Source organism: Miniopterus schreibersii (assembly GCF_964146895.1).
Source record: "Miniopterus schreibersii genome assembly, chromosome: 7".
NCBI lineage: Eukaryota > Metazoa > Chordata > Mammalia > Chiroptera > Miniopteridae > Miniopterus > Miniopterus schreibersii.
In genome coordinates, this window is record NC_138108.1 from 50,561,445 (window position 1) to 50,582,645 (window position 21,201).

The 21,201-nt window shown below is 38.6% G+C and overlaps 1 protein-coding gene across 3 annotated transcripts in view; it reads left to right on the forward strand.

Annotated features, from left to right (window-relative positions):
* The window catches only part of ITGB6 (integrin subunit beta 6), a 121,054-nt gene extending 102,440 nt beyond the window's left edge, over positions 1-18,614 (forward strand). For all 3 annotated transcript variants that reach the window (XM_081142959.1, XM_081142960.1, XM_081142958.1), the window contains 4 exons: positions 380-477; positions 5,163-5,282; positions 10,598-10,764; positions 16,467-18,614. In XM_081142959.1, the coding sequence (XP_080999085.1) occupies positions 380-477; positions 5,163-5,282; positions 10,598-10,764; positions 16,467-16,565 (484 nt within the window). In that variant the 3' untranslated portion in view covers positions 16,566-18,614. The remainder of the gene's footprint in view (positions 1-379; positions 478-5,162; positions 5,283-10,597; positions 10,765-16,466) is intronic.
* Positions 18,615-21,201: the final 2,587 nt, after the last annotated feature.

Here is a 21,201-nt window from a genome sequence, read left to right on the forward strand (position 1 = left end):
AAAATACAGACCATTTATGTTAAGAAATTCAAACTTTGTCTACTCTCTATATTTCAGTAGCATAAACCCTTCCCAGGAAAATGTAGCTAAATCAAATAACAAAATAATTGGGAGTTTTTGTGTTGGCTTTTCTTTGGTAACTTAAGCAATCATTAGAGATAAGTTAGGATAGTAGCTATTATCAAGACTGGCTCAGGGAACATTGGCCACTGAGTAGAATTCAGAATAAAGCAGTTTCCTCTTGGAACCATCTTCTGAAAGTAACAAAAGGCACCATCCTCTATGAGACGCTCCTACAGCACAAACCACAGTAACAGCAGTAAAGCAACATCCGAGGTGCCAACATGAACTGATAAACTCTTTTGAATAATGTTCACAGGAGCTGCATTGAATGCCACCTGTCTGCAGATGACCAGGCCCAAGAAGAATGTGTTGACAAATGCAAACTCGCTGGCGTGACCATCAATGAAGAAGCAGGTTCTACTTGTCCTAAATTGATTTCCTTCCTTTTCTTTGCTTAGTTCCTGAGAGGCATAAACTCTACAACAGGCTTTCCAGTGGCTTGACTTCATTCATACCAGGGCATTAGTGCCTTCATCCTAGTTGTTAAGGGGCAATGCATTCCGTAAGGCTAAAACCCTGATGGCTGGGGGTGTAACAGGTTTAAAGTCATGGCTATTCTGTCTGACTTCAGCTCTGCTGGCAAGTTCAGCTCTGCTTAACAAATACAACTGCAGAGAACTCCAGAATGCTATATTGTTTGAATTGGAAAGAAGGAAATTGAAGAAATACCTAAATGTTAACTCCAGAGCCTAAAATTGTCCTCTATCATCTGATTGCCTTATTTCAAAATGGGACTAAGAAAGGTATAATATGGGCGTCCTGATAGCAGCCCTCAGACACTTGGCAGTTTCTGGTTAGTGGTCATTTTTCCTCCCTTCCCCTCTGTATGCTTTTACTCCCAACTTTCCAAACGCGGGCACTTCACGACCATCCTTAAGTCCCCGTTGTCTCACCCTCAAAATACGAGAAGGGCCTGTTACCCTTAGCTGCTTAGCAAAGCCTGCTCTTGTTTTCACCTGTCATTTTGAAATGTAATTACTTAAAATTAGATTTTTCCTAATGGCAAGTGGACATCTCAAATATTTAAATAGATTGTATTTTAGCTGGAAAGGCCATTTAAAAAAATACTTTGTGAACATTAAAACAAAGAAGGTGACTGCGTCCTCCTAAAGGGACAATCTGGGGGAGTTGGCTTTTCCATCATCGGAACCTCTCTGCGTTATCACGCTCTGCACGCTTTAGAGCCGTGACCAAGAGGTATCTCAGGCGAAGTAGCATAATCAGGACAATAAGTCATGACACTCTAGGGTATGTGTCTTGAATAGATGGAATGAGAATACTAAAATTAATCCATTTCCAAGGAGGAATAAGTTAGTGACATTTATATTGTTTTGAAAATTATCTACGTTGTTTCAAACTTGAAATTTCTGAATAACCCTATATAGAGGGGCATGGTTAGTGCTCATAAAACCCCTCATCTGTGTTTTCTGGTGACTACAGAAAAATATGCCAAATAACCATAAATTGGACAAAATGGTGTATACCTTACACCAATACCGAAGGTAACACGCCATAAAAGCACTGAGGAAAGTGGCATTTGTGGACTGGTGATATTAGTAACTAGTTCAAAGCCTCAGCATATCCCTCTGGCTTCATTTCTCAGCAAACATCTAGGATATTTACCAAACGTTTCCAAGAAATGACTAAAAATTGCAGGAAATGCCCTGCAAATTATTAGAAACTAATTCAGTAGCAGCCTGGGAAATCTAATGTGCTCAAGGACAAAAGGGAGTGGACTTGGAAACATGGAAATCATGAACAGGGAGTTACCGTATTTAAATACACAGTTTTCTAAGTACATTATCACAAATGCTTGGATTTGAGAGGAAGACTGGGTCTCGAAAGTGGCATTTAAAATATTTGCATTATTTTTTTTGTGTGTAATTGGCTAAATTATCTTCAAAAAAGGTAATGCAACTATTTCTAACTCAGAAATTAAAAATAATAATTGGATCACTAATACCATCTAAAAGCACTAATTTTGATGAATTTGAGAAAAATATATATTTGTCAGCCTGTGGATTAAAAAGTTACTTTTCTAATGAGCCTGTTTATAAGTCCTAGTTCAAGTTACTCACCAGTTGTGTTATTGATCATGTCACCTTGAAATTATCACAACATAGTTGCTCTCCCACGGGGTCTTTTATCAGCCCACCCTTCCCCAACAAGGACATGGAAATTAAAATAAGTATAACTCTATAATCCAAGTAAATTGTTCCCCACCTGTGTTGTGGTGACTTGTGTGAGCATTTCTAAGGACATGTGGTTTAACTTTATTCAGTCCATTTTACTGAAAGAGACATTGTTCATTGACCCCAAAATTCATGTACTCAGAGCATTGTTGCTCAAAGTGTGTTCCATGGGACACTAAAAGTGTTAAATGGGAAAAACCACCCATAGTCATATAAATTTTGGAAATGGGAAGCTAAGCCTTTTGCTTTCTTAAAGGACTCCTTAGGGTTTCTATGCACATTAAGTTAAATGTGCGTTGCAAATTTTCAGGAGAGGCAAAAGGAAGTTGCTATATTTAAATACACTGTTTTCTAAGTACGCAGACTTATTCGACCACAGAACCCCTTTTTCTCCTTGGGAAAACGTTTTCTCTGAGAACTACTGACTTGGCCCTGGAGCAGAGGTCTTAAACACATAGTTATCTTGATTCAGTGATCCAGACGGTTTATATTTTCCACATTTTTCCTGGGCCTTCCTAGACCCGGCCTCCTCACTCCCATTCTCAAATTTCCTACCTTTCTAAGTATGATTTCATGGACTGCCTGAGATCTTATTTTCCTTGCGTTATTCTAGCACAGCACTGCTGGCACTCGTAAAGGTGGGTGAAAAAGAAAGGTCCATTTCTTATGAACAACAAAAGAAAACCTTAGCAGCTAATTATGCAAATCTCCAGCCCAAGCTGGACCCTTTCATTGCTCATTCAATAATACCATTTTAATACCCAAACACTGTGAAACAGGCCAAGTCTAGAGTCATAACCGTCATGAAAAGCAGTGGTGAAGTAATTAAAGCAAGAAGGGAGTCGTGACTCAAAGGTCATATTAGCAGTTCCATTAAAACTTAAATAATCCTGGCCAAGTAAATTAAGCCTCCCTGTGCTTCAGTGTAGCTATTTAAAAGAAAATAAAAAAGCAGGATTAATATTACTGAAAGGAGTATTATAAGCTATCCACATATTTTCTACCTGAGGAAAAAATGTTCCATTAAGTAAGCTCGAGAGGAACAGAGTGGGTGTGCGCTGTCATGGTGGAGAGAGGGAGGGAAGGAGAAAAACCGTCCAACAGCAGGCATGTTCCCCAGGACCTGATGAGTCCTGTTCACTGGAGTATGTGGCAGCAGGGCATGTGTCCAAGGCCATCTAAAAATAACCAAAGTATGAATTATATATATGCAGTTGCTATCAAACGTGAAATAACACAAATTTCATTAATCAGAGGTTGCCTGGAGGTTCCCAAGCCTCTTAATTAGAACCACCTTATTAAAAATACTATCAAACAATTCACTAAAATGCAAACGCCTGCGCATAGCACTGACCTCTCAAATGAGAATGCCCAGGGGTGGGCCCCTGAAGTTCGTTTTCAGGGCTCCCAGGTTATTTAGATAATCGTAAACATTTGGGAATGAACAAATGAGAATGGTTTATAATTAGATTTCTTAATATACCTATGCACACAGATGCATCTAATGGATTCAAAACCACTTAAATCTATCATCTGAAATCCTACTAATAATACTAAAAGTTTTACTAGTCCCCATTTTCATAGATAACACAGGCATACTTCACACAGACCCTGATGTGACATTTTTATCTTAGAGATTAAATGCAAAAAAACTTAATATTTCTGTCTTTCTATGGCTATGGCATTGTTGAACCCAAAACAGCCTATTAATTTTTCTTTGTTAGAGTCAGAGCAACACATATAGATTGTTTTATTATATTTTATATACTACATTATATTATTTTTATATTTAAGCTAATAAGAAAAGTTATAGGTCTAGCAAGAGTTTGTTCAAGATTATCTGGGACAGTCCCAGTTTTAATATTCTGACCCACTGTGTCATAGTACACTTAGATTGTATATGTCTTAAAATTTTAGGTTAATAAAGTCATGCTATTTACAGGTTTCTGTAAAAGTGCTTATGACTGTATCTTTAAAAAGTCTCCAACTTATGAGATAGGAGAATGTTAAGCAAGTTGTTTTTCAATTAGGAAAATGCTATATAATCTTGGCATAGATGCCAGCCCACTAGAATCTCTGATAAACAGTATTAACAACTCAGACTGACCATTTTACTGTATTTTCAATTTCTAATATGACATTCATTTTCTGTCTCTTAAATAAGCTCAACAAGAAAATAATTTCTATTTGGAAAAGATTTGAGGAAAACTGGATTTATTTATTTTTTAGTTAAAAAGGGGCTATGCTGAATGGTCAGGCAAACTGTCATCCTGGTTCATTTTATCTGGGGTTTACCTTTATCCTGCTGGTCCCTGAGCTACATAACACTTCAGTGTCCATTTCCCAATATTAATTTATATTTATTATTGTGACTAGGTATGGCCAGCAATCTTGCCTATGGCATTGTGGGAAAGGCCCCCCTTGGAAGTATCAATATCAGTTTAGACTTTGTAGTCTCTTTCTGAAACGTAACCTAGGCTTCCTCCCAGATGCTCGAAGCCAAGAAGAACATATAGCCCCCTCTTTACCATAATCAGGGCCATTCTATTCCCAAAACAGTGAGGCATACGTGCCTTGAAGTACTTTTGCTCTGTTGAAATCCTGCCCCCATCAGTTTGATAGGTGCATTTGATGGTCAGTCCTGATTGACCACACCTGGAACTATTCTTCTGGAACATGAGTAGAAACTAAAACCTCAATTCATGGGGAAAATCTCATGTCTTTTCTATTCTTATTCTGCAATGTCGAAATTTCCTATTTGCATATGAAAACTCAATACTACTTTGATTTAAAAATAATCTCTTTTGGAAACTCATCTAGCCTAATGAATGACTCCTTTATCTGCAGATTTCTCAAAGGATAGTTCTGTTTCCTGTTCTCTACAAGGAGAAAATGAATGTCTTATTACATTCCTAATAACTACAGACAACGAAGGGAAAACCATCATTCATAGCATCAACGAGAAAGGTGAGCGGCATGCCTTCCATTGTCAGTGGTGAGTGATACTACATGGGAGAGAAGAAAACAACCAGGGAGACACTTTGGGTAGCTTGCCAGGAAAGACATTTCCAAATTGTTGATGAAGTGCCTCTATTCTCCCAATGACTGAAATGTTCGATATGTTTCCATATCTCTTATTAAGACCAGATGAGTGTATTTGTACTAATCATCTTCTCCCGGAAAGCTGGCTGTTGAGTTGTAGATAGGTTAAATGAAATGTAAGCAAAAGGTGTATATTTAGGAAAGGAAAACCAGAGGGAGCATAGCAGTCTACGAGGCTGAGTTTTGAATCAGGCGAATCTTGGTTCTAATCCTGCTCTACCACTTAATAGCTGCTTGACGTGCTGGAAGATATTTGCCTCTCTGGGCCTCTATTTCCTTATCTGTAAAATGGGAAAAATAATAATACTTTCTTTTAAGGATTGACTCAGGGATTAAATGGAATGATGCATATAAAACATGTAGCAGTTCATAAACTACAGTCATGGGTCACTGTAAATGATAACACTGAATCAAAAAGACATGAAGCAGGAAGTGAGGAGGGAGGTGATCTGAGTCCATCGCTTCTGTGGCTTTGCATCCACGCCAGCTCCGGGAGTCAGCTTGGGAATCGGGAAGCCCTCAGATAAAAATCGTGTCTTCAGTGAAGAGGAGAGAGAAGTTTATTTTAGAAGTTTATATAGAAAAAATAGAATAGTGGGAAAGGTAGTTTTGTTGAGAAGTTCTTAAATTTTTGTGACTATCAGACTCCCCTGGGGAGCGTGTTAAATGCCTGCGTCCTGAATCAGCAGGCCTGATGTGTGGCCCGGCAGCTCTGATAGAGATGCTTCAAGGCCTCCATTGAGAGGCCCTGGCCACATTCTTAGGCACAGGTGCTTCACCTTTTCTGCCTTCAACTAAGAATGTGTCCCTAAAACTTTCCAGCAGAAATGACAGCTGCCTTAAATCAGACCTTTCCAGACCTTATCAGCAACCTCCTCCGCCTCCCCCACAAAGCTTGGAACCCAAGTCCTGCCCCAGACAACAGCAGGGAGGGCAGGCTGGAAGGCACGTGTGTTTTGCTGTGTGTGCTTGCTCATCAATGTGCTGACAAAATATTAAGTCCTGAATTTGAAACCAGGAGTATCAAACCGCCTTCACTTCAGAGTGTAAACACCAAAGCAATTATTCCAAAGTAACCAAAAAGTAAGTTCAAGACATCGTAAACCAACCAAGAGAAGATGATTAGGAAAATATCACATTGCAGTGCTAAGGGGCAGGGAGAGGTAAAGGTGGGCACAATACGAAATGCGAGGCTATGATTCTGACCGTGACCTTGAAGTTCAGGTGGGCAGAGTGCACCTGGAGACTTGTTCTTGAGAATCTCATTTGAAATGAATATGTAAAATGCATCATAGAGGCCATTAGTTAAGGAAAGTTAAGGTGAATCCTATTTTATTAGGAAAAAGTATAGTAATTTTGTCATTGTCTGTTTTATAAAGTCAAATTCTTCAACCAGACCCTCAACCCTCTGTTTATGACCATGGCAGGGGCTTTAGCACATTTTTCTGAAATCAAAACCATTCCTTATGATATTAATTCCATTAGAAAAACAAGTTCCAAACAAAAACAAACTTCCAGAAAAGGGTCTGTCTTTAATTCGGGGGCTTTTGTAGATAGTTGGTTTTATTTTTATTTTATTTCATTTATTGGTGTGTGTGTGTGTGTGTGTGTGTGTGAAAGAGAGAGAGAGAGAGAGAGAGAGAGAGAGAAACATGCCTTTGGCTGATAAAATGCCTCATCACTGAACTGTTGGGTTCTTCCTTTGTTCTCCCACACAGTAGGAGTGGGACATCAACACGCCATCCTTCCAAGAGCACTCAGGTGCCCTGATGCCTTTAAGGCATTTTATTCTCTCTGTGCTTTTGTAGCAGGGAAATGTCACCTCCCTGAGGCTTACCAGGAGTCAACTGACAGCTCCAAGGAGGCTGCTTTCCTAGCAAACGTGGGCCTTTCTAGCTAAGCCAGAGCTCCCAGAGCCCTGAGGGTAGAACCCATCCCCAGGGGTCCATAGGCCCCTCTCACTTTAAGACCAGAGACACTTAGGACAGCTTGTGGGAGGCCTGGATAGAAAAGAGGGAAAATGGGAAAGGGGGAGATGGAGCTTAAGAACTTCAAACAAATTGAAAAAGAAACCATGGGGGGGGAGTAGGGAGAGCTTTGCTCATCTTTTTTTCTTACATTTGGAAAACTTTCAGAGGATAAGAGCCACAGAATCTTGAGGGACCAGTCAAGAATGATAGTTGGGGAGCCTTCCTGGCAGGGATGCAGGTGTGGATGTTACACCCATGGCTTCCAAGTTGGAGGTTCCAGGCCCTGGAGGTCTTGAGGATAGAAAAGGGGAAGAGTGAATTGGTTGTAACAATAATAATAATAATATTAGCAGCTCTCATTTATCGAGCCCTTACTTATACTGTATGCCAGGTATTATTCTAGATGCTTTACATATATTAATTCATTTAAAACCCTCAACAGCGATATAAAACACGTATTGTTATTATTTCCATTTTACAGGTAATGAAATTGAGGCATAGAGAATTTAAATAATTTGCTAGGTTTTGCAGCAGTTCTGTACCAGCACTGGTCCTGGAACTGGAGGTCTGGCTTAAAGTCCATGCTCTTAACTACTGTGCTATACTGCCTCCCACTGGCTATATGATTATAATAAATATTTAAATGCCCAAAATATATTAGATCAGCACTGTCCAATAGAAATGTTAATGCAAATCACATATACAATTTAAAATTTTCTAGAAACCACATCAAAAAGTTAAAAAAAGTTGAAATGAATTTTAGTAATGTTTTATTTAATCCACTATATCCAAAATATTGTCATTTCATTGTGTAATCAATATAATATAAAAACTTATTAAAGAGATAGTTTACTTTTTTTTTTTTTTTTTTACCAAGTCTCCAAAATTAGTGTGTATTTTGTATTTATCGCACAACCCAATTCGGAAAAGTCACACTTCTAGTGTTCAGTAGCCACATGTGGCAGACCTACCAGACTGGCAGCATTAGAAACTCAGGCCCTTAGAATTAAGTGCAGCACTGACCTGGATTTTCTATTGTGTGACTTACTTGAGCCAAGGTGTAGTCTTGAGAAATGTATAATTCCCAATGATTCTAAATTCTTAAAATAATTATCTCTACCAGGCCATGCCTGTTCCTCCTTTTTTTGTTCCCTAGTGGAGAGCCCTCTTAATTCACATTCTGGCTTCAGGGTCTTAGCAAGCTTCATCTTGCTTTAAGCAAGAACATGCTATGCCTCACCCCAGATATTTTGTAGTCAAAGATGTAGCCAGTATATATTCTCATTGACAGGTGCCTGCTGCCTTCTTTGCAGGAGTGTTGCTAACATATTAGAAGCAGCCATGGTTCATTTGCTATGCTAGAAACAGTCTTTAGATCTTCATACCATAGTTGCTATTTCATTAGCTCCTTTACTTATTTCTGTATAATCTCCTTACATGGTTTTTTGGACAAAGAACAAAGATGTGTGAGGCCAGGCATCGCACTGCTAGGGGGTCATTAGTCTTGCTCAAATTCAGATCAGCTATAGATTCTTGAAAGTAGCATGAGTAGTCTTGGGTATATAACTCTCCTTATTAAATATTGAAAAACACTAAGAGTTAAAATAAACTAAGCATGATTCATTTCCTCTCCAGATACCATGGATTTGCCTCACTTCTTGCAGAGGGAGGCAGATATTTAATGATAATTTTTATGTGGGATTTTTTTCCCCCATGAAAGCAAGGGGAGAGCTTAATTATAATGTTTCATTAAGAAATGTATCATGTCCCAGGCATATTGCAAGGATTATTAGTCATTCTGCTGTCAATGAGGGAAGGTACCATATAATTGCAAAATTACATTAATATCATCAATGGTCAAAATAACATTTCATAGAATGTTCAAGTTAAAAGGACTATACAAAACATCTAATTTCCCAAACTTCTCTGATGACAACAATCATTTGGGATACTTTTAATAATAAAGAATAATAATAAAGAATCTGTGGCTGCATCTGAGACCCACTGAATCAGAATCCCAGGGGAGAGGTCTAGGAAGATGTGGGTTTAATCAGCATGAGCACTTGGGCTTAACCTTATTGTCAGGGAAGGTAAGGGGACACTGAAGTCCTACACCTTTGTTTTACAGATGAGGGGCCTGGGGCTCAGAGACATGGAGGACTTGATGGGTTTAGATAGGTAGTGTACTTCAGATAAGAACTGAACCCACCTCCCCTGACTTCAGTCCAAAAACTTTCCAGGACATCAGGCATTAGAGTTAAAATAAAACTGAAAGCCATGATTCTCTTCTGTGCATTAAAAAATTAAAAAATAGAAAAGCAGCAGCAGTAAATAGTAAACTTTTCAGGGGGTATGTTTTATATAATTTTGAATATAATCTCTTAGTTTCAAAAAAATTCATAAAAAAGTAATTATGTGTATGTGTGCGCACACACACACTCCATTTCTGCTTTATCATATGCCCAGAGGAGACTATCTTTAGTGATTAAACTATAGTTTTAAACATTCCATGTGCACTAATTTTCACTCTCTTGGATTTTAACTCTGAGTCAGCCTTTCAAGTGTGTATCCATTTGCTTTTAATAATCACACTCTTTATCTCCTGTTCTACTTTGAAGGAATTAGAGCTATACTTCAACAAGTAACTCACTAAAAAAATTTTTTTCAGCAAAACTTTTTCTCTACTAGAGAAAAAGTATAGTTGGAAAACTTAATGACAAATGTTTATCAAAATGTTAAATGTTTATTAAGTTCTTTAGATTCCACATATAAGGGAGATCATGTGATATTTTTCTTTCTCTGCCTGGCTTATTTCACTTAGCGTAATTTTCTCCAGGTCCATCGATACTGTCCCAAAGGGTACGAGATTCTTCTTCTTTATAGCTGTGTAGTATTCCATGTGTGTAAATGTCCTGCAGCTTTTTTATCCACTCAGCTACTGATGGTCACTTGGGCTGTTTCCAGATCTTAGCTATCTAGGGTGGGTGGGTGGAGGGGGAGAGAGTAACCAAAGAATTTATATGCATATATGCACAACCCAAGGACATGGACAATAGTGGGAGAGGAACTGGGGAGGGGGAGGGGGAGGGGACGGGGTGGAACGGGTCATGGGGGAGAAAAAGGGACATCTGTAATATTTTAAACAAAAATAAAATTTAAAAAAATGTAAATGTACCACCTTATTAATATAATTTTTTTTTGTTTCCATAGACTGTCCAAAACCTCCAAACATTCCCATGATTATGTTGGGGGTCTCACTGGCTATTCTTCTCATCGGGGTTGTCCTACTGTGCATTTGGAAGCTGCTTGTATCATTTCATGATCGCAAAGAAGTTGCCAAATTCGAAGCAGAAAGGTCAAAGGCCAAGTGGCAAACGGTATGTAAACGCTTAGGCGCTACTCCTTGTCTAGGGGTTAAAGTGTCTTATAGAAGAAATAGGGAGTCAGCTTTCTTCTGCTCTAAAAGAGAATTAGAATGTCATGTTCTTTCTCTACTACTCTCACCATGTCCCCAGCAGCTTTGATTTCTGTTCTGCTTTCTAGTCAAAGATGTAGCCAGTATATATTCTCATTGACAGGTGCCTGCTGCCTTCTTTGCAGGAGTCTTGTTAACCTCTTAGAAGCAGCCATGGTTCATTTGCTATGCTAGAAACAGTCTTTAGATCTTCAAACTGTAGTTGCTATTTCATTAGCTCCTTTATTTGTCCATTAATTGGGTCCCAGGTGGTCCTCATAGCATACATTCGTCTCCCAGTGCATTGGGGGGATTTCCTCTACTCTGAAGAGTCTCATGAAACTCCTTATTTAGCTCCTTTGGGATAGCAAGGACATATATTTTATTTCTCACCACCAGGAGGACCCCTCAGTCCCCATTTGATAAAGCATAGGTGCTGTATCTAAACACTTCCATAAACGTTTATGTTATAGTTAATGACATAAGGTTCATGAGTACTAGACAGTTCATGCCAGTTACCATGGAAATACACATTACTCATAATAGGTGACAAAGCAAAGTTGAGAAGAGTTTTTTAAATATCATCAACTTTTTCGGAATAACATAAATTTCAAACAGCTACCTGAAAAAACAAAAACAAAAGTATCAACCTTTAAATATATGTACTTAGTAGATATAATTTATGTGTCTTCTCTTTACTGTAAGCAAACACAAAACGGGACTCCAATTTTCTGTGTTTCTTTTCCACAGGAGAGATAATTACATTTCTAGAGGCCCATAGAAACAATTTCATGGTTTTAATTTCATCTCTCTATCTCTAATGGTGCACCCAGCTATCTAATAGCAATTATCTTACATTGCTGATTCTAAAAACAGTAATATCACAGGAGAAAATACAAGCAAACACAATGCTCCTTTGGGTTCATCTGCCTAGATTAATTGGTGTTAACACTTTTTTCTCTAAGTCTTTAGTGATATCTTCAGTTCCTAAAGCACATGGAATTTTCTGTTTTGGATAAATTTAGCTTGATAATGGATGTTTATATCTTATGCAATTATTTTGAAATAATCATAATATAAGGTGCAGGACAAAGGGCAATAGGACATTTTATCTGCTTTATCTTTCCCTTAAAGATGCCTTTAGACACAATAACTAAATGCAATGTATGGGTCTTGTTTTGATCCTGATTTGAATAGTCCAAAAAATACATTTTTTGACAACTGGAAAAAGGTTAATGTAGACTGGGTATTAAAATGATAACAACATATTGTGATTAATTCAATTAGGTATAATAATGGCATGATGGCTTTGCTTAAAAAAAAAAAAAAAAAATCCAGATTTTGGGATGAAAGGAAATGAAGGCTGGGTTTGCTTTGAAATCATTCAGCCAAAAGGGAAAGAAGGATAGTTGAAGCAAGTGTGGCAAAATCTTGATAATTGTTGAATCTTAGTGATGGGTCTATAGAGGTTCATTAGACAGCTTTTCTCTTCTCTTCTTTTGTGTATGTATGGATGTTTTATAATTTAAAAAAACCCTTTAGGAAAGTAAGTTGTGGATTTGCATTGAGTATAAAGTTTATCCATCCCTAACAAGGTCAAACGTAACCTGACAGGTTAGTTTGGTGACTTAGAACATAGTGTTGGGGCAATTAACTTCACCTGACCCCTGGCCGTAGCTGTTTTAACTCTCACCAACTGTCAAGCAAATCCCTGGCAACGGTCAGAAGGGCGACCATGCAAAAAAATGTAGTTAAGTTGGCACTAAAAAACACACAAATAAACAAACAAAAAAAGCAACAATAGCAGCAGTTAGTTGAACAACTACCAGCCCTGTGAAGTTGTTTTCATATTCCCACTTTGAATGTAAGGAAACTGAGGCTCTGAGAGGTTAAGAGATTTCCCAAACTGTTGATCCATGGTGGAGCCAAAGTCCCAATTATAGCTTCTTCTTCCAAGCACAGCCTTGACCCTCCTAGAAATAATAAGCACGTGTTCCACAAACAAGCTCTCTGGCAATTATGTGATGTGTATCTACCGACCAGCACATTTTAATGTTCTCATACAAAAGCATGATTACTGACAAATGATTAATATCTTTAAAATAACATTTTAATTAACAGTTAATTTCCCCCAAACATGAATTGTTTTCCCTCAGGATGTAGAACATGACTGAAATTCAAATGCTAAATTTTTGCCATTTCTATATCTAAAATGGAACAAAAATATGCATTAAACAGATTAAAGCATGAATGAACAATGTGATTCCCTTGCTAAACTGAGTTTCTTTGAATAATAAATGTTTGATGTTCTTGACTAGATAATGACTGGGTAATAATTATTCACTTGCATGCAATAGAGGTTTAACTCAAATAATTTATCAATTCAAATTTCACTAATATGCCCTAACCAAAAAAAATGTTGCTCGGTGCATCCATTTTGGGGTCTTCAATTTGATTCTGTTTTTTATCTAAAATCTATTTCTTCTTGAGGAACCAGATTTGATAGGTCTGCAGTACCCAGGGGACCTCCAGAGATGTGAGAGACAGTTGGGTCTCCTGACTCGCAGGGTGACAGAGTGCAGGATGAAAACGAGCTTCATTCTTGCCTCCTGAAACATTTCATCATAGCCATAAAGAAAGGTTACCTTTTACTACTTTAAAAAATAACCCCCCCACATCCACATCCTTTCTGAAAACAGAAAAGGAAGGTATTTAAATTCACCTTTGATTAGACATTTTTTCAAAGATGACAAGTCATTAACTAGAGGCAAAAAATGTTCAGTCTGACATTTCTAGCAGTCGTGGATTGATTCTGTACTGTACGAAGCAAAGCAGGCCTGCGCCTGGCAGTTAGGCAATCATTAAGAGAGCTGTGGGTCATGACAGAGAGCTTTCTCATTACCACTTTTTCAAGCTCTAAAAATGCGCTGTTGCAATTGCAGAATCCACAGCCTAAATTAGTACCCCCAGATGCCTGAGTGAATTAGCCTGGTCACCCTGGATGGCTGAGGGAAACCCTACCTTTTCTAAAAGGGAAGGAGCGCAGACTCACCTGAAATGGAGCCAGACACAAGCCCTTGTCTCAGCTGAAAATCCTATGTGAGGTTGTCACCAGCATGGCACTAGAGGAGCCAGTATCGGACATTGTCACACTTCCTACTGTCAACAAAACCCGTTTGAGCTCATTCTCCTGAGTCCTGATCACGGGCTGAGGGCCAGGAAACACTCTCCTCACCCCTGATATATACTTGCTCGTTCACCTTTAAGCACCCACCTTACCTCCTGTTACAGTGGGGCCTGCCTTATCCCTCACCCCCATTAGCATGCCCAGGCCCTATAACTAGCTTTGCAAAGAGACCCCCAAAATATTGTAGGCCCGAATAAATGAAGTCCCTTCAAAATACAAAATGAAAACCACACAATCAAAATTAAACATTCAATTACATGTCTACAAAATAACATTGTATAATCAATCAGTCAATTGCAACTCAAGCCACCTCCTTTAAGTCCATATAAATGACGTTTAGAGTGGGATGGGGTATATTTTAATATGTTTGATGTGATATGAGATGGAGTCCCCAAAGGAGTTCCTGGCCCTACGCAGATCTAAGCTGGCCCTTCTCACAGCCATTTACTCTGAATTTCAGAGCCAACTTCTTTCTCCAAGACAGTGCCCCTCCACACTATCCCCAACCTGCACTGCTTGCTTTTTCCATTTTTCCTCTTCAATTAGTTTCTTATTCTTCTGTAGTTAACTTAAATTTAATAGCACATAGGCTCTTAAACTTAATGGAATTCCATATGTGTTTTTGTTTGCAAATAATTCTCTACCTGTATCCAAGACCACATCTGTATGCCCTTCACCCTCCAAATCCCAAGTCCTTATGGCAGCAGGATTAGATAAGGGCTGGAGGGCCCTCAGGACTATGCTGGCTGGCCTCAGGAGTAAAGACAATATGCCAACTTGGCCTTCAGTTATCATCCACCACCAAGGACGCCCTCGTTACTGAGATAGCATCTCTCTCCGAATGTGCATGAACAAAGGTGGCATGTTACTCGGTCCAAGGTCAGGCCACTGGCTCTGGGCAACATAGAAAAATGTGCAGGGGTCATTCCTCCTCAAAATGAAGACATTGTGGTGAATCCAAGGGTAACAGCTGGGAGAGGGCAGGGAATATTTTTTATTTTATTCAGGTCTTCTAAGAGCTGAGAGAAATGTACTGAGAAAGCCAATATGATCATGATTTTTTCAAATTTATGCCTAGAAATTGCTACCATCTCTACAACTCATGGAATAAGAAGACCAAAGTATAAGATGTAGTAGTTTGGAGGGTCTGAGGTGATATATAGATTCCATACATACCCAGAAATGGGCTTGGAAATGTTAAGAGCACCAAAACCCTGGGGGGAAATATCTTTATTACATTCTCCAGGACATAAAAGAAAAGGAAGTTCCAAATATGAAGAGGAGCTTTAAGTGCAAGCTAATAAGAAGAGGCAGCATTTATTGAAAACTGACTATGTGCCAGGCACTGTGCTAAAGTACGTTACCTCGTGGACGTGGCAGGCACTTTGGTGATCTCTCTTATAGGTGAGGACACCAAGGTTTAGAGTGGCTTAAGTAAGGTCACATGGTGCTGTTGGGTTTAACCCCAGGCTGTCTGACACCAAAGCCTGTGTGGTCAACCTTGTACCTTACCCAGAAGTCTTGTGCCTGCCAGAAATAGCTAAACTGAAGAAGAGAAATAGAAGGAACAAGCTTAGCGTTTCTCCAAATACCTAAAGAGCCTTGGACTGTTTGGTCTGGGCGATGGCACCTGGAAACACATCTGCAGCCCAAATAGCACAGCTGAATTATCCAGGCTTTGGAGCAACACCTCTCCACTGCCCAAGGGCATAACCATCTTGCCCAACCTGCCTTGGGGCCTGTGCTCCTTCAGGAGCGCAGTGTCACAAACACCAGACTCCAGTGACTCTCATTCACACCTAGTTTCTTTACTATCTAGAGCAGGTGTTTACTGCCCTAGGAGTCTTTCACTGCTTCTCCCAAGCAGCCAGTTACTCCTTTTTCTGAATTTTTATCTCATTTTTGCAAGATTATTTGTGCCCTTGTTTGATGCCTCTCACCAGAAACATGTTTCTTAAAGGCAGGTACTACTGTGTGATTCATCTTTGCATGCTTCTACCAGTTCACTTTTCCCATTTTTTACTTTTTTTACTTTACATTTCACCTTTGAGTCACCTATTGGTTCACTCTACTCATTCAATAAATAACTGACCACCTACTATGGGCTGGGCACTGTTTTCAGTACTGGTAAAATAACAGTGACTAAAACAGCTAAAGTCTTGTTTTCTGTCAATAAATTATTGCATTTCCAAAAAGGGTAAGATCTTTAGAATACACATACAGAACTAGTTCTGCATATTTAAAAATAAAATGAAGATGTATAAATTTTAAAATGCTAAAAGCATGACATCAAATTGATCAAAACTATTCAAATGGTTTTCAAAATTGAGACTGACTTCTTCCAATTGGTAATGTCCAATGAAATTATTTAGATATATTAAAACAGTGTACTAACAAAATGTACATACTTTCATGTGAACCCTTTTTTTATATTTTAGGGAACCAACCCACTGTACAGAGGCTCCACCAGCACCTTTAAAAATGTAACCTACAAACACAGGGAAAAACAAAAGGTGGACCTTTCCACGGATGGATAGAACTACTTTGTGCATGGAAAACGTCTGTTTCACTGATATGAAATGTTAATGCACTATTTAATTTTTTTTTCTTTGTTGTTTCAAAATGAGGTTTGTTTAAGATAATAATAGGTCATTTGGAGATCAGTCATTCTCTGTATGAAGGTTAGAGACTATGTTGACAGGCTCAAAATAATCAAGAAGAGAAATACCTTAGCAAAGAGGTGACTTTGGGGATCATTTGAGGAGTACTAAGTCTATTGCATTAATGCCTCAAAAAAATCATCAAAGTGATTCAAGGGGGCCTGATTTGCATTTGAAAAATATTTGAAATTAGAATCTCATTTGTTCCCAGAATACAGCTACCTGAAGTCTTTGTCTCAGCAAAGTCACAAAGTCCATATGCTCACATCGCATAAGCACACTTGCCAATTTATTCCAAACTTTTAGTAAATGTGCCCTTTTCTAAATGAGGATTTAATTTTATTTTTTTCGTTTAAGAGAAATGAGATTCTGATTTTACTTCAGCTGAAAGAATGCAATTCTCTAAAAATGTCCCAAATGTAAGAATGAAAATTAAATGTGAATTTCTGTGATTTGTCTGAACCTAAAAGCCAGATACACAAATAAGTGTTTTACTTGTTTTACAGATGAGGAAAAAGTAGTTTCTAAATTAAGAAATGACCAGTAAAAAACAAAAATAACAAGCCTATCATTTAGATGATTTTCAATTACCCCAAAATAAACTTCTACACTCAGTTTCCCCTCCTGATTCTGAGTTCTCAAACTATTGCTTCTTCCGTATTTCTCAGTCTTTTTTTACTCAGTTTTACAGTCTTCTAACCCCTGTAATTGTCATGTGAAAGTTTTAATTTCTTGTTAAAGAATTACTTTAAATTGTTAGTTTTTTCAACAAGAATGCCAATATTACAAAAGGAACACAATTTTAAGTGGTTTTAAGTCAAGCACATCAAGAGTACAAAAGTCCCTTATGAGTAATGGGCTTTTTAACTTATAGTCTTTTCCCACTTGCATAACATAATTGACATTTCAGCTGCATATGGTAAATATGCATCATATAGTTACTTTAAAAAGTAAGATTTTATTGCAAAATACACGTGGATAATTAGGGATCCATAGATTGACTGAAGAGATGGACATTGCAGAATAATATTTTTTATAGTAAACACTACTTTACAAAGCACTTTCTTCTCCTTTGACCCTCATAAGGAAACTAAGGTTCAGAGAGTAAGTAGAACTGGTCCAGAATCTAGATCTTCTAGCTCCAAACCATTTCTTCTTTCTACAGCACGAAGCTGATTCTTTTGTCAGTGAAATGATAGAAAGATTTTTGTGAGTTAAGTGGTAACTATCCTTAGCTTGACTGAACATACAGCATTTAGACTACTGGGATGCAGGTGAAGTCTTATACTTTTGTGCCATGTTTATTGCCTTTGAGTAAATTGTAATGTGAAGTCTTTTACCATGTGAGGAGTTCGTTCTGTATTGGAGGCTTCATGTTTATCCACTGAATTGGCACAGTGTTCTATGGTAAGTTTCATCAGTCTTATAGGTAGGTCTGTGCATACTGATTACCTGGAGACTTTTTTTGCTGGTTTCTCAATAACTCAGGTAAATCCAACACTTGTGTAATACACAGCTATATTAAAAGAATTACTAAGCAATCATCTTGGAAACCTGAAGGGCTCATGTGCCTCCAACTTCCTGAATGAAGCCCAAGGTCTGGGGAGAATCTAGAGCAAAAAGGAAATCACCATTCTGATGACACAACCATAGTATTCACCTCGACATGTGACATTTTTGTGTTATTACTCGAATGAGATTTTAGAAAATATAAGTTTTCCTCTTGTGTGTATATAGAGAAGAATTTGCTATTTGTCTGAATACTGTTTTGACCCAAGGCTGGACCTTGAAAAGGCCAAAACATTAACAGTAGTACTTCTGTTCACTGAAGAGTTATGTTACATGAAGATAAAATGGGTTTTGTAAGTTGTTTTATTGTTTTTTGTGTTGACATAAATAAACGTGGTAATTTAAACAATGAGCCTTAGATGGATGATAATTCCTTTTATTTGCTCGATACAAAACCTTCTTCTTGGGTTTCTGAATCCCTGTGTGACCGGCTCTGAAAACCTTGCTGATCTCAGTCTGGGGCCAAGGATAAGAGCAGAAAGAAGCAGCCGCAGGATGCAAGAGGCAGCAGAAAATCGGCTATAATTTGCTGCATGGTTATAATACCCACATTACAAGGCCTTTTAAAACAGGCCTGGACATTACCCCATATTTTGTGAAAACAGGGTTAGTGTTATGGGTGGAATAGTGGTCTCCACCCTAAAATTCATGTATTGAAGTCCTAACCCCCAATACCTCAGAATGTGACTGCATTTGAAAATAAGGTATTTAAAGAGGTAATTAAGTTTAAATGAGATCATTAGGTTGGGCCCTAATCCATTATGATTAGCATCCTTATAAGAAGAGATTAGGACACAGATGTGCACAGAGGCACAGGGAAAAGACAGCCATCTACAAGCCAAGGAAAGAGGCCTCAAGAGAAACCGATACCTTGATCTGGGACTTCCAGCCTCCAGAACCATGAGAAACCAAATTTTGTTGTTTAAGCCATCCAGTCTGTGGTGCTTTGTATGGCAGCCCTAGCTGACTAACACACTCAGGTAGTGCTACTTTTCTGGGCATCCATTTGGCAGATTCCCTGGTGCCATGCTCATTTTCCAAATCAAAACACAAACAAACACACAAACAAAAACAAAATGAACCAAAAAACAGACAGAGAGCAAATACTAACAAAAAAGTCAGCCTAGAAAAAGTCTCTTAGAAAGGCCCATTCCTTATAAAAGGAAAGAGAAAGTTGAGTCATGAGTAATTTTGTGCTGAAACACACTAAGGCCGGAAGTTTGGAAATCCACAAACCACCCCCATTTTAAAGACTGAAAAAATCACTTTCTCCTTCATTTTTCCATCTGTAAGATGATGCCAATGCCTGTCTCTTTTAGCACCTCTAACAACCCCTGACACTCAGCAGGGGCTCAATAAATTCATTCACTCAGTACTGATAAGTATGTAGCATATGCCAGACTCTGTTCTTAGGCTTATGGACATAGGAATGAACAAAATAAGCAGCTCCTGTGCTCCCAAACAAAAAGCTTACCTGGCTGGGCTTGGAGAAGAAACAGGAAAGACTGCAAAATTGGGAAGGAGGAGGAAACCGTCTTTGGGGTGGCAACTATGTATGGGTGTTACAGAGAATGAGATATATGCCGTGGGGGCGGTTGGCTGTTCATTCAAACGTTGTCATCCCTTTGGGCCTGCAGCGCAAGGGCTTCAAGATGAGAGTGACAAAGCCAAGCTCATGGGTGTTTCATCTGAGACTGCACCTGGTAGATTTAATTTGGTCCAGGTTCCCCTTTAAGAGTCCTCAACCCCAGAAACAACTGTGCCCTGAAATACTCCTGTGAAACCCCTCAAATGGCAGACCCCAAATCCTCCCCAAGCAGCCCAGAGTCCCCTGATTTGCTCTCTCCTTCACCTCTCCATGCCCGTTCCTTCTAATAGTTCTTGAAGGGACATGATACTAGAGAAGCAATCTCACCAATAATATTCTTTAACTAAAGGAGACAGCCGACCTCCCAAAAGAGCAAATTTATTTAAATGTTCATGATTCATAGTGATTTTGTATCATCCTCACTTTATGGGAATCTAAATAGAGAAAAAAATTCCTTATTCAGAGGGAATGAGAAAGAGGGATTGAATGAAATGTGATAATTAGAAATTCTCCCCCTTTTGTTAAATTTTATTATACTGCAACAGACTCAAGTCAACACAGCTAAAAAGCAAAAAAGCACTTAAGTGTTCAGGGCTTAACAGTAGCTCTCTCTTTTAAGAGGTCAGGATATTGGATTTTGGACTTTAGGCTAGGATGCTCTGGCACCAGATGCATGAAGTCCTGGATGAGGCTTCTGTACCCAGGAAGGCGGGCATGCAACTTAAGCCAAGACATCTTTGGACTGTGAACCCTGGGGCGTTAAATGCTGTTTCTCTGTGCTTTGGAGACGATAAACGTGAATCTCCCTAGGGCGAGCAAAGGGGGAAAACTTGATTCTCTGTTCTCTCCCACTTGGCCGCACAGCCAACCAACCATGAGAGAGCAGCATGGACACCCCAGTAGTTTTTCATCTCATAAGCTTGTCCTGGAGCCAGGTCCTAAGAGAAATCAGGCCCTGGAAGGCACAAATTTGACCCACACATGTTATCTGATGTCATTAATAACTTTAGGACTTTACGAGTGGTTCTAGTTCAGTTTGAAATTCAATCTGACCTGTGTAATTTCTAGGCACATGTTTTATGAAGAAACTTACTGCTCAAATAGTATTTGCTCTTTCAGCTAGAAATGTATTTACATTCATGATCCTTGCAAAGCAGCAAGTCCTATTCCAGGTCAACCTCTAAAGATAATGCATCATGAAACTCCATTGTTTGTCAATGACTGACTGGGTAAAAAGTCACCATGTTCATTTCTTTCACCCAATTGGCTTTGCTATACTTAATATAGGTATGCGTGAGCACACACATGCACATACACACACACGTTTCTTATTTTAACATCTATATCTTACTAGAT